We start from the raw sequence: 14,087 nt of genomic DNA on the forward strand, positions 1-14,087 counted from the left end.
TTTCTTTGCTTGTTCTGAACGAATAGACCTTACATGGGTCCAAGGTTTCTTTGCTTGTTATGAACGAGTAGACCTTACATGGGTCCAAGGTTTCTTATACCTTATATGTGAATAGCCAATGAAACGTGAGGAAGGAGGAGCAAGCGGTTTAATAAAGTTCAAAGCCCTTCCTGTTACCTTCAATCAGATATTAGTGTAGCGTCTATAGCCTCTTAAATATTCCAAGTAGAAGAAATCTATGTATTCTTGAGTGGAAAGGTGTTTATTCAGTTTAAGTTTACGCCTTCCCAAGTTTAACATCAACAACTGCACTACTAATACAGTTACGTTTCTTTTGTTGTGGGTGATTTTTCAAAGCATTTAATTCACGTGGCGTATTCCGGGTTGTGGTTGCCATCATTACTCAAAGAGGGCGTAATCGATGGTGCCCACAAAAAAAATTGTTTTAAAGCTTTAGCGACATTCGAGACCTTTTACGCATTACAGAGAGACCCCTACGGATAAATCAAAATCCACCCTCACTTTTTGGACTATTAGGGGACCCCGGGACCCCTTAAATTGGTCAAATTAGTTCCAGATAGCCCGCACCATGGAAATGATTGGGGATTTCTCTAAACGACGAGTATTAGGAAGTCGCGCCTCTATCGCGATGCCTAGATTAAAGACGCCGATGCTTTTAGATTTACATCATTTTGTCATTTATTTTTCAATGTTTGTAAATTATAGAGGTACAGAAGCAACTTCGAGGAACGTCGGAAAACACCCAACTGAAACAGACGTGATATCCGTTATTGTTAAAACAATTTTAATATTAACACATATGCATCAATTGTTAAGGAGAGGTATACACTACATTATTTTTAGTTTTTACTTAAATTTGTTTCAAGTTACTTATTTAGCAGCTTTAAGCTCTTTAGTTTTGTCCGGTCTAAATATTGACCAAACCTTTAAATTCATTTAGACATTAATTCCCTATTCCTAAGATATTGGATTGGTCAGAGGGGTCAACAAACCATCAAACACGTACATCATTCTCATTAAGTTACATGTCTTGATTTCGTCAAATGGGATGTTGATGGAAAGCTTCGCCCCATAAACCATTTGGTTTTCGATCTCCAGGTCATGTGATCAGCAAATATTGCACCATTTATTTATCATTTAAAGGGTAAAATTCCATAAACTAATAAAGTAAATTTATTTACACCAGTGCACTTAGAACTGGGCGTATTATCTCGCAAAGCATCTAACAACAAAACTTAATTCAATACGTCATAAACTATCCGTGACCCGTGTTGGATAATCACGAGACCTGAGTTTTGTTTCATCGGTGTAAGTACCTCGGAACACACTTCAAAATATTCCATCGAAATAACTCTCATTTTCATCTGGAGGAAAATTTATCATGTTGAGAGTCAAAAAGTTAAGGGTCTAATATCAGCGGGATACAGTCACTTCAACCCCCTTTAAGAAGTTGCTGGTCAGTCGGTAAAAACGCACGGCGGCGAAACAACTAATATATACGAGTTTAAGGCCATCCCCTTGCCCCATCACACCAATCTCAATATATCTCGTTATCATTCTCATTCTGTTTCCACAAATTCTGACTAGCGTAGACTACATCATTAGAATCGTATTTTACACCTATAGCGAAATGAAAACGTGTCTGGAGATATGGCGAGAGTTAGAAAAGAAAATCATCTCTCAGGTAGTGATGATCTTTTCGTTCTTTCATGAACAAATACATAAATAAAAGTATCCATGACGGTGAAATTTAGTAATACCTCAGAGCATAAGTTTATATGACATGATCCATAAGTTTCACACTTCTTAAAATTAATAATGCTAGTTCGAGAACGACGCCAAAATTGACTACACGCGATTTTTCAGTCTATATTCCTATTTAGTCTGCATTGCTAAGCCTTTGACAGCCCCTTACCAGACGTTGCTTTACGAGAATCTATGACCTACGTCACTTCATGACATGATCTCAGTAACCAGTGACAAATTCATGGAACATAGCTTATCAATGAATATAAAGGTGAAAACAATGAAATTCATGTTCAGTAGTTTAGAGGTAGGAGATCATAAACCTAATGGGCACTCTCTATTTTTTCATATATACTCTTGGTTGCTCTGTTAAACCCTGCTAGCATCATAGTTTATCGGTACAAGGGATATCCCGCTGAGTACAGGTTTTCTATCAAGTTTCTCGCGTGCATGTTGTAGTGCGAAAAAAGATATTCCTCGCAAACATTAAAGCTCACGCTAAGAAAATTCTTGTTTATAGCGGTATGCAGAAAACAGACCCGTTTCATTTTTTTTTATTTTTCTTTTACGAAATAAGAAATAATTGTGTAACAGATTGAGGTTAGTGGCTTTACGGAGCCAAGGGTGACCTAAAATGGAGAAGAAATATTTCTTGCCTCTTACAATAGGTCTTCGCTCGTATACTTCATTGGGGAATTCCGCGAGAGATATCTTATATACCTTTTTGTTTGAGAAAGAAATACCAATTTAGACGCGGATGCTCTGGTACGCAGTTTTTAGTCATATCTTAAGTCAACACGCGAGCTAATTACGACTGAGTTAAATAACCCGAAAGAAAATTTCCCTGCAGATTTTCTCATTTAGACCTACTTTAAATTATTCGGAATGGATGATAGGGTTAAGGCGGATGGCTTTACCTGGGCTCTTAGTTCAAACACTCCTTAATTAATTTACCTATTAAAGTATTAGGTGTTTTAATAATATTGTAGATAAGTTAAGGATCAGTATAAATATAAATGCGTCAACCGTATTTCTTGCAACGGTAAAGAGAACGAAGTAATACGGTTGGTAAAGGCATTATCGGCGTTGTTTTAACGATATTTTTCACGCGCTCTGTAGGCTTCTTTTGTTGTCATCACTCACCCTGTCATTGGAACCTTCAGGGGTCAACCGCGTACATATCGAACACGAATGGTGGTAAGAGAAAGGTCAGACTGAAGGTCAATCGAACAAACAGCTAGTGCTAGGAATCCACTTGAATACAAGCAAAAACTATAACCTCTCCGAGTCCAATTTAAAAACTAACTTCGCGCCTGCTGAAGCGAGCTTAAGATTACCAACAGTGCACACACGGTACTCTGCATGGTACGAAAAAAATAAAAACACAAGCGAAATAAGGGATGATGGTATTGCAATACGTGTGTGACCGAAACAGTTGGTATACCAGTCTGGTTAATTTTGTTGAAGACGCGACGTTTTGTTTAACCGTGTCTATTCCCACAGTTTTCAAACGTGGACGCGAGGAATGGGTACAAAATAAATGGTTAGAGATCCATCAGAACCAAACGCTATATCCCGAATCCTCACCTTTACAAGCAATACTCGCTATTCCGTTTTTTTTTCTTTTCCCCAAAGTACACCCTCAATAACATGGAGGGTTTTTTAAATGGGACAACTACGACCTTTGACCCATGTTAAATCTGAGATTGCGATCTGTTCTCCGGGCCACGGAGAAAGGTATAGGAATTGTATAAAAAAATATTCAACGGATCCTTTCGTGAGGCCCGAAATCACCAGCTAGCAGTGGCGAATACTTTTTCAAATGCGAGACAAATTTGCCAGAGCACTTTTATTGTACTCGATACCATATCAACCTTGAACGGAATATCAGAGCGCAGTGGCAAAATAGATTTCGATCATCATTCTCTTAGCTCAAACCACTCTGGAGTGATTCTGGGACTTTCAAATTAATGATATCGATGATTCGAAGTATATTCTTTACACTTATTAATCAGATTCTGCTATTTTTCGCTGTGCCCGAAGCTAAATATTAACAGCGTTGTTGTAACTAGACTAGTAAGCAAGGAAAACAAGTTGCATTTTGGTCACTAACAGTAAATCATAACCCCAATCACGTTTTGTAGGATTAATTTTGTTATGGCATTACAATGAAATAATTCATTTGCAATCACTATCAATGGGCTGGTGAATTGCTAATGGCTTACATTACCTATTTTCATCTCATAAAGTTCCTGAAATTCAAGTCATTTCGGGTCATATACCATAAACACGAGCTCGTGGTAACCGTTCAATGTTATAAAATATAGGTTTAATAATAATAAATAACCCGTTATTTCGATCTTATCATAGAGAGTGGACCCAGAATGTCTAAAACCCATTCATCGTCTAATAATCCTTTCAGCTGGTAAAGCTCTTGGTTAGTAATCTTGGAAAAAGGCCCCATCCTCTAGTTTATGGTCATATTGCTATAAATATTTTGGTAGTACACTTTCTACTCCCCTTATAATAGACAGAGCTTTTGAGAAGGTTGCCTCACCATTTTCAAGCCCCAACTCCCTCCTCTCCGCACTCCAGGATATTCTTTTTGTCAACGTTCTGGCCAGGTCAGATACAGGCAAACTCAATCAAGATATAGACAATGGAAGTCTACCTGTGGTCTTTTGAAGGGAAAAAATCAAATCTCCAGGGACCAATACAGCTCTCCACGTATTAGTACATTAAGGAAAATTCTGATGAAAGGTTTCGTTCGCACGGATTAAGGACCTTCCTGAAAAATATAAAATAGTATATTTAATATTAATTTGATAAAATATCTATCATAACAAACACGAAATTAGAAGTCCTAATGTTCTTAAAATAGCCTGATTGGAAAAGGACTTTCATTTAACGTCTATATAAGTCAAATTTCCGCGTCCAAGAGTCTAAGGATCTCAACAATAAGTCACATACTATCAATTGTCCATTTGGGGATTTGTGGAGGTGCGAATGGGACATCGAAGGTTCCATTGTCTCAAAAAAATGAAAGCTCGCCTTGTGTTTTCTCTACATTGTTCAGCGGCTAGCATTGGGGCCAGCGTCTCTCTCACCCCCGCAAACCCCCTTTTCCCCTTAAAGCAGGATGACAAACGACTGGATTCTTCGTTAATGACCTCTCATCAAGCGCTCTTCTCCGGCGGACCCCACCCAAAACATCCGTGATTGATTTTTCGGCTCACCTCCGCGCCACGCAGCGCCTCCTTTGGGGACCATTTACAAATTAACCGCCTTGTTTTACGAGACACGAGGAAGCTTGCTCAACTTCCCCCACCACGTACCCGATTCGATTCCTCAACCTTCCTTGTCCCCTTTCTTCATTTTATGACGTACGAAAGTCAAATATATCACGTTGAAACTGGAAAATGTATCAAACTCAATCTTGTGAACTTCATGAGCTGGCCGGCACTCGTGGTTTCAAGGAAGTTAGCAAGGCCTGGTAGATGTAATAGTTTGATAACTTAGGGTCCGAGGAAATCAATAACCGACTTTGTCTTACTGTTACACGACTGACCTACGTGCACTTTCTTAAAATGTCACCGCATCGCGATATTCAGGATGTTCTATATCCGTGATATAGGAATCATACATGAACGTTATGTGTAACAACAACACAACGCACCAATCATATTTCACCTCAAATATGAAATTTACTCGCCTATTGTACGAAAAGAAATAAAATGCTAAAATATTAAATGAAAGAAAAGTCGACTTGATATTTTTCATCCCTCTCTCAAACAGAAAAAAGCATATATTCGAACAATAGTTCATTGATGGATCTGACTGAATAGTTTAATACATTATCCAAGCGTATTGAAAATCCGTCATAGTTCTTCTAGTTATCTCCCACTTGTATCTCTTTGATTCAACGCGCTTTCCGTCTCCATAGATGGGAGACAGAGGAATAACCAAAGACGATCCTAAACAATAGTAGGACATCGATCTTTCACTAAAACTAGTTGGTCTTTTAGAAGCAAAGAGACCAGATTTTTGATAGATCCTAGTACTGTCTTAGGTTGTCTATGGCTGGCCAACCTTTCACGGATGTTCTCACCCCTCCGAATTTGACCCACTGTTACTGTCCCGATAGTTAGCGAGCAGAAAGGCATAGATCCGCGTACGGTTTCGGTCTCTTTAGCTTTCTCCTGTTCGAAGCAACGGCGGTGGATAAGCGGCGAACGCCTACGACAATCGTCCAATTCCACGTATCTCTTCGTGTATTCATATCAGAGGCGGCTCTCCATCACTCTTACATAACCCTGCCATCAAACTATCTTCGTTTCTATATCTCCGAGCAATGAAAAGATTTTTACTTTTCAAAAAGGCACGGTTAAGGAAAGTAGTGCAATACGTAGCAGGCTGGCTGGACAAACTTTGTAATTTTTATCATTTGTACCACGACATAAATGTAATTCGAAAAGAATATTGCTATCTTCTTAATTTTAACTGCTAATGATCAAATATTTGAAAGGACGGTCTGATATGAAAAAGTTTAAGAATATAACGTACCAAAGGTTTAATAGGACGTGAGCATCTTGTTTATAAAAAGAAGAAATGGGGAGGATTTTTGACTGGCCTTTTCGCTGTTGACATAGGATATACTGAGGGGAGATTTGTCAGAAGTGACATACCAAGATTTTCATCTATCGCCGATATGGGGAGGCAAGAAATTTAATCAACGTTCTGATTCATTTTTTTTCTTCTTCTTATTTCATTTCTGATTTTCTTTTTTTATTTCGCTTTTCAATCTGGCTAGATGAAATAAAATATAAAGATGAAGAAAAAGAAATTGGTATAGAAGGAAAAGGAAACCATCGTTCATCATCTTTCGGCGCTCTATCGTCATTTTGACATCACGGCTCGTGTCTTTTTGACTGCCAAAGAATAGCAACTAAACCTTAGGATGAAATCTTAAAAACTCCTTCGGAAAAAGTAATTAACGTTTCTACTAACGCGAATAAATTGATAAGGACAGATACTATAAAATTTTAATAGTAAATACGCTAGGTTGCAATGTCAGCCCAAGAACTGTGCTATAATACGCAGCCGAATAAATGCTTGAATTCAGGCATAATTCTCGTATTAAGAAATATACAAATTACATGGTTTTAGCACTCAGATCAACAGATACGAAACAGATCTCACTTCTGACTCGATATTTCTCTAGTTCCCTTTACGGCTTCCAGAGGTCGGGACCTGAATGCTCACGGTTTATCACGGCATTCATTTCACCCCCTTTTATGTGGAACGATTTAACGCGCCACTGGTCAGTATTGTGGTATTGTACCTCCGAAAACCATTGTATGAAAGAAACTAGTTTCAAATGAACCCAACGGTTATAGGTCTGGCCAGTACGTGTCCGTTTAACAACGGAAATTTAAACTCTTCATTTTTATTGTTAAACTACGCGAAGGTTATCCAATAGTGTCCGCGACATAGATGTTTTTCGTAAATGGTGATATATTGGCACGGTTATTGTAATGCGAGATAATCCCATAGATTTCCACGAAGGACGTGGTCGTGCAACATGGGAAAAAGAAATAGAGTTGAGATTTATCCACATATTTGTAAATCTAATATGGTTACCAATTGTTTCTATTCCGAATAACAAACAGTCTTGGAAATAGGAAATTTTTTAAACCCCCTAGCGTCCAAAATAATATACTGGTCCATAGTACTAGTCCCACTTTAGTGTTCCTAGCCCTACTTTTTGAAATTAAAAACTGGTACAAACAATTAATAAACAGTTTTTGGATCAGAGGACTAACATATTGCAAGAAGTACAAAGCCCCAACATTCCAAAAATCTCCAATCAATTTTGAATCATTTCACACACAAGCAAAGCAATCAATGATCATACGGTGTACACAATGTTCCTAAAGAAACCTATCCATAAAATCATAACACTGGGGCGATGGGTACGCAGCGCCCCTTCATATTTGATACTTATTTCCTAACTTGGCACGCTCTGTGATGTATGGCTTATACCTGCCATCCTGCTATGGATGAGTGTGCCCGCAAATGGTCGCCAAGGGAGGGTAGAATTGCGTATAGTACAAAAAGTGACAAGTTTCGCCATATATGAAGAAAATGAAAAAATTAACAAGGTTTTCAAGCGGTTTCAAACCCCTATATTCTTCAACTCAAACAATATCTAACCTATTATCAATAAAACTTACTTAAACCTAGTCCGCAACGAAATCCTGGATCCAGTACCGTTTTCCACCTAGTCAGGTACCAGAATATATTTATCTTTATTTGAGGTAATGATTTTCCTTCCGCAATTTAGGGTCACGTCACTATACCCTAAAACCATGGACTTTAACAATGGTTTAAACAAAGCACAAAGGCTTCCACAGGAGGCCGAGAAATGGGAAGCGAAATTCCCGTCCAAGAGACGAGCATAGGATAGCGGGATGCCATTGGGACGTAGGTGCGCGTGCCCAGGCACGGAAACTGGTAATTAATGAGCCCGTGATGAATGGGACGACGTCCGTGGCGTTGCGAATTAAAAGAAACCTTTTTCCTATTGGGAGACATTCGCCAAGTCTGTGTCAGCCCTTCATGCAGAGGCTACACTAAAATGTATTCCATTCGCTCATGAAGTTTGAGTTAACTGTTTATACGAACGCAATTAAAAGATGCCCTTAATAAATTTTGGTTTGTTTCGGTAACAATACCATCTCAAGTCATTATTCATTGATCGATGAAATAAACACATGATTGGCGAGATTGAAATCCCACCGTAAACCGGTCCCTCGATATTGTTATTACTTTTTAAACAAGGCAGACTATGATGGGGTGTTTTTACTATAAAAAAAATCACACGCTATTCTAGAGCGTTCGAGGATAGAGAAAAAATATTCTGAAGGGGTCAAACCTCGGGGTCACCTCGTTTTCGACAAGAAACGTAATTTGAAATCGCATTGAACCGTCGGAGGAATATGGTTGCGCAAAAAGGTTCGAGAAAAAGGAACTAAAAAATGAATTAACTAACTCCCACCGCTTCTCTTCTTTCCTCGTGTCATTTCTAACCTAGAACATAACAGACAGCAATTTTTGAAGCCCTCTACGATGTATTATGTAATTGGAATTCACTCAATATTGAATTGAAATCATAGATGAACCTTTAATAGAAAATTTCAAGCCATTTCGCACCTTATACATCCGTTTGTGAAGACTCTTACTCTGCAACATCTGAATTTCGATGATGCTCTAATACCTCACAGACCCAAGACATGTATTTACCCAAATAAATTCAACAAAACTTATTTAATTGTCTTAGTAGCAATTGTGTGTACTCTGTAGTCTCGTTTCCAAATGGTTAACCCTTTTCACGAGAAATTCTGCAATTGATTTCGAAATACAAAACTCGTGTTTTGTGCATGTCGCAACATAAAAGGGGTAGTATAGTAGGCAGCCTTGGTGCGAAAGAGTGACACCTTTTCGTCTATTGAAGAGGCAAAAATATTAAGTGTTTACGGCAGTTCCACAATACGATTCTCGTCATTGAAGATTCGCTTGATAATAGAAAGAAATCCGTTCACGCGAAACATCCTAGCTAGCGCTTGGTGCAAAGATGGAGGTGCGTGACGTTGTGCGGGAGCGCTCGAGCGACCAACGATCGAGTCACGCGACCGCAACGCGTCCGCTGTCAACGGTCTGCACGCGCCAATACGTCCACGCGACCCTTTGGTAACCTCCCCCTCAAACACCCACCACGAGCCATACACCATTTTCTACCGCTCTTCGACAACCATAAGTAGAAACCCATGACTAGAAGTGTTAAGAAATATACGCATGATGTTCTTTGAACGAATTTAATGTTTCAAATAATGTTGAGACTTCATCACTAGGTCTGGAACAGAAATATTTCCTAGTGAAAGATGCATCGGTCAAATAATCCTGATAAGACTGGTCCCCTTCCATAGACGCCCATGTTAAAACCAGACGGGTTTGAATTTTAGACCGAACCTATGTTATTTTCATTCTTAGGGTCGATTGAGGGGGCTTCTAGAGCGTGATCAAGTGGGCTATGCTTTAGCTGAAGTGTTTTTTCATCCTTGGCACCATGCAACAGCAATAAGGAAGTATCAAGATAGACACGCGAGGTTAACCAACGGTCAAGAGGGTCTGCGTCCGAAAAACACTTAAGAGACACGGACTGTTAAAGCTACTCAGGCTTAAGCTAAGAATGAAGAGTCCACCCCCCCCTTTCGTGGACTATATCGTTTTCTAGATGATCCTTATCGGTCGGAAGTCTTGTGCACGTAACCGCAGTACCGGTTGATCCCCGACGAAGAATTAAGAGAATCGTCGTTTCAAGTGGAAAGTAATGAAAAAAATTTGGTGTAGTCCTACGCGGGCTTAATAGGATGAGGGTCTCGTTATATGCTAATTAGATGAAACTCTTTTATATCTTGCGTAACAATACCTTTGTGTAAAAATTGTAAGGATTGTAACGATGATAGCTAGTGATTTTCATTAACCCAGAGCTTCATTTCTTTCAGCGAATGTATACTGTTATTTTAATTTAACCGCCTATGGCGTAAGGGTTCAGTGCGCTGCTTAATTTGCTTTGATAATTATTGAATTGAGGGACATGAAATATATTTTTTTTTCAAAAAGGCAAAATTCATCATAATATTGACAAATGAGGTTAACCGTTTGTTTTTGTAAATTCTGAGGAGCAAATACACAAAAAATTATTTCTGAAAAGAGCCATGGCAGTAAGTAAGTAAGACAAGTATTGGTATGAGAAAGAAATTGATAATGGAAATTCTAACTAAAATTGCATGCAAAACGTGGCCTCCACAGGAGGTACTATATTGGTTTGTCAATATTGAGTAGTGAACGAGTGCTATTTCCGTCATTTTTTGGTAAGAAAACAGAAAAATAAGATTGAGAAGTTAATTATCGCATCCAACCTATACGTTCCCGTTCTCTTCGGTTAAGGTGAAAGTTCAACTATTTCGTCTTATTGTAATTCGTATAGGTATATAGTAAAGTAGGAAAAAGGTTTTGGCCGTAACAATTACCGAAAAGTGAGGGGGAGGCGATCACGAAACGAAAAATATTCTCCTTTTCTTGACAGGCATCCAATTTTCCAATCTCGCTTCTCCGAATTCGTAACCTTTTTCTACCATTTATACACAGAAAAAAGGCATTTTCGTTGCTCAAAATAATTCAGAGAGGTCGTACTTCGCCCACACGTTAAAAAACAACCAAGAGAAAAATTACTGGTAGACCATTTTTCCTCAAACTAATTTTTACTCTCTAGTATATACTAACCAATTTACGGATAGCTGAAAAAACTTATAAATTCTTATCAAATAGGGCAATGAATGCGTGGAAGCGATTATATCTGTCAGGTTACGGACTTTTTAAAAGTTGTGGGAGTCTGAAATAATAATTTTAAAATTTGAGTTCATAACGCACGGGATAATATTAAATGGATTTACGCCGCGAGCATTATCTAAAGTTAAAAATTGGCTTTATGTTTAATCCGATACTGATATAGGCCTAGTCTTGGTAAGCGGGACAAAAGGATTATGACGCAATTTTGATACAATTCAGAACAAACGATTACAATGGCCAATCATGGAAAATACTCATGTCAAAAACTGTTGATTTTTAAGTCCGAACAGTTAACCTAAATTGCGAGTCATAAATTCATAATTGTGACAACGTAATCGTTAATGCCGGGAGCAAAGTTTGTGTAAAAATGGTTTAAAGACTAGGTATATGTGTACCTTGAATTGCAATTTTATATCCCATTGCGCTATTGCACTGTCGCTGCTGATATTTTTACAAGTAAAAAGTTGTCTTTCACTCATCTCTAAACCTACCTCGCCTCAATCAATACGATATCAGCATAATCTCAGTCCCAGTTCTTGTATTAGCTTAAGTTAAAGATGAAAACTAGATCATTTGCGAAGAAACTTAATTACACCGGATGCTCGGTCAAGACATGAATGAAATGTACTAATGATCAATAAGACCATCGTCATCCCTAAACATGCAAGAAATGAAACTAAATCCTCAATTCAATTAAAAATGCTTAGCCGAGCATCCTAGTACACGACCTTCTTTCTCATCTTTTGCCAGTAATTTATACAACAAAGCTTGTATTGAGAAATAGAAGCCACAACAAATATTTAATTACCGGGACTGAGAAAAAAGAAAAAAAAAACGCTAGTGTTAAAATGGAAAAACCCCCTTACGTTGAGGTTTTTTTTTCTTTCCTTTTAATGACGGGATTCTATTCGATTAGGTTAACCCACATTGAGAAACGCCACTAACGTAAGCTACGGAGTGAGAATGCAAACAACCAAACGAAACACACTACGTTATTCGTCGTGGAACGTCCTCGATTCCACAAAAGAACTCTTGATTCGTGGAAAGAAATCAATCTAGGCCAAGTAACACCATCAAACAACAAGACGTAAAAGACATGGATAGCCTTTTCACCCTATCTCTCTATCTTGGAAATCTCAGTTTGTCATTACATTAGTAGTTTAGCCGACCATGCAAGAAATGAAGAAGAAAAAACAACGTAAACTATTTCTGTGAAACATTGTTCACGCAAAAACTAGCATGTTAAAATGTAATGACTAATATGAAGAGGTGGGTCAAATGGGGTCGCAGCAATTCACTGTTTTCCGATAACATATCCCAATAATCATCTTGTTGCGATGTTAGTTTCGAATTGAATTCGATCTTTAGAAAGGAAGGAAGTATCAACACCAGAGTTACTACGTGAGACGCTTGAAAACTATTTTCAACACACTTGATTGAAACACATACATCAGTTCCAAAAATATATTTTCCTGAAACGAAGAAAGTTTGGCTATCGACCAATTGAATGAAAGGACGCAGATGAATTAATTTTTTTCTTGTTGGAAAAAGACCCAACGTGTAGTATCGCTGACAATTTTTTTTCGCGCTAGAATCTATTCAAACACCTTCTGAAAGGGTTAAACGAAGCTTGGCGAAGATTTACAAGGAATTGCGTCAAAAAAATTTAGGGTTTCAAACGGCCATTCAATGGATTTCGAAACTCCACGAATCATACGGCTGATGTTTAGTTGTCGTTTCGTTTATGTCGCAACGGTGTGAGAACCTTTTTGTTGACGGATTTGGTTGAAGAGAATTTAATAAACAGACGTAATTACACGTTTCTATTACGATATATATTTTGCTGACTTCCTGATTTTATTTCTGGATTCAATGTATTTTGTAGCAACAATGAATTGACTGATGCAATTTGGAATATTTGAGAAATTACGACATTGCGAACTAAATACCTGAGATAAATTTAATTTATTGAAATTGGGTTTAAAGGTAGTAGGAAGCATCAAGTGCGTATGCGACTGTACGTAACTAACACCAAACTTAACTATCATCTATTAAACATGGTGAGAGAAAAGTGTAGTTAAAACATCCAAGCTTCCCAGAGCTCCTTCCTTTATAAATTCATACTCGTAAGTATTATCTGTTTTAACTTGATTGCTTAAAGCATATTTTTGGACTTGCAAAGACCGACCAAATGTTTTCTACGATTTAGATGCATTTGGTCACCATTTAAGCAGATTACACTCCAAGTATTTTACAATTTATGCAGTGATTTGAATATTTCTTTTCGAAAGGTTCAGTGATCTCCCATTCTAGTTCCGCCTTGAAATAATAAGAAATTGTTTAAAAAAATGGGAATTGCGTCCTTATTTCCAAGAGAGTGGCCACTTATACAAGCACGAGATTAAATTCGACTCTTCCATATTTATAGCCTTGGAAAATATGGCTCTTTTTCAAGTTCCAACAAGATCTATGGGCAATAAGCTTCGCGTTGCATAGGATTTTGCCAAGAATCATCCCATAATCCCCAAAAACGTCGGACTGTTTACGATTCGCGGAATTTCAAAGGTCAAGCGGGCTCTCTTTCTTTATAGTTTTAATGTTTTAGACTCGCCTCGATTCTAAGTTTGTTTTACGGAAAGGCAACACAGTTTGAACTCTGTACTAATGGATAACGTTACTTATTACCAGGATTTTCTTTAATTATTAGATAAAATGGGTGCAAACAGTCCATCCTCGCTGTCAGATTGTACACTGAGACAATTGGTTGCCGAAGCAATATACGCAATGTATTCGTTTTTGTTTACAGACAGAGAAACAGTTCGGACATACGATAACCCAACTTGTTTTCCATTTATCGAAATGTCCATATATATACCAACCGCTTTTGATGTCTATCGGTGAAATGGAAA

At 38.0% G+C, this 14,087-nt stretch overlaps 2 protein-coding genes across 37 annotated transcripts in view; one reads left to right on the forward strand and one right to left on the reverse strand.

Annotated features, from left to right (window-relative positions):
• The window catches only part of LOC149623622 (uncharacterized), an 82,590-nt gene extending 78,152 nt beyond the window's left edge, over positions 1–4,438 (reverse strand). Inside the window, exon 1 of one of the 3 annotated variants that reach the window (XM_089852637.1) lies at positions 4,325–4,438. The gene's annotated coding sequence lies outside the window, so the exon portion shown is untranslated. The remainder of the gene's footprint in view (positions 1–4,324) is intronic. The other 2 variants (XM_089852639.1, XM_089852640.1) reach the window with 2 other exon arrangements.
• Positions 1–13,860, forward strand: part of LOC149623623 (uncharacterized) — a 31,504-nt gene extending 17,644 nt beyond the window's left edge. For 8 of the 34 annotated variants that reach the window (XR_016374770.1, XR_016374771.1, XR_016374768.1 and 5 more), the window contains 12 exons: positions 727–842; positions 962–2,823; positions 2,887–3,205; positions 3,271–3,843; positions 3,912–4,067; positions 4,138–4,204; positions 4,298–4,572; positions 4,649–6,483; positions 6,578–11,063; positions 12,095–12,447; positions 12,523–12,987; positions 13,064–13,860. Coding sequence is in view for 23 of the 34 variants with exons in the window: in XM_089852676.1 (XP_089708802.1) it covers positions 3,984–4,067; positions 4,138–4,204; positions 4,298–4,452 (306 nt within the window). In the remaining 11 variants the exon portion in view is untranslated. Of the gene's footprint in view, positions 1–726; positions 843–961; positions 2,824–2,886; positions 3,206–3,270; positions 3,844–3,911; positions 4,068–4,137; positions 4,573–4,648; positions 6,484–6,577; positions 11,064–12,094; positions 12,448–12,522; positions 12,988–13,063 lie in introns of those variants that run through there. The other 26 variants (XR_016374766.1, XR_016374765.1, XM_089852676.1 and 23 more) reach the window with 26 other exon arrangements.
• The last annotated feature ends 227 nt before the right edge of the window (positions 13,861–14,087 follow it).

The sequence above is a fragment of the Phalangium opilio genome, unplaced genomic scaffold, assembly GCF_054372755.1.
Source record: "Phalangium opilio isolate 3A_F unplaced genomic scaffold, DU_Popi_V2 ptg000113l_1, whole genome shotgun sequence".
NCBI classification, from domain to species: Eukaryota; Metazoa; Arthropoda; class Arachnida; order Opiliones; family Phalangiidae; genus Phalangium; species Phalangium opilio.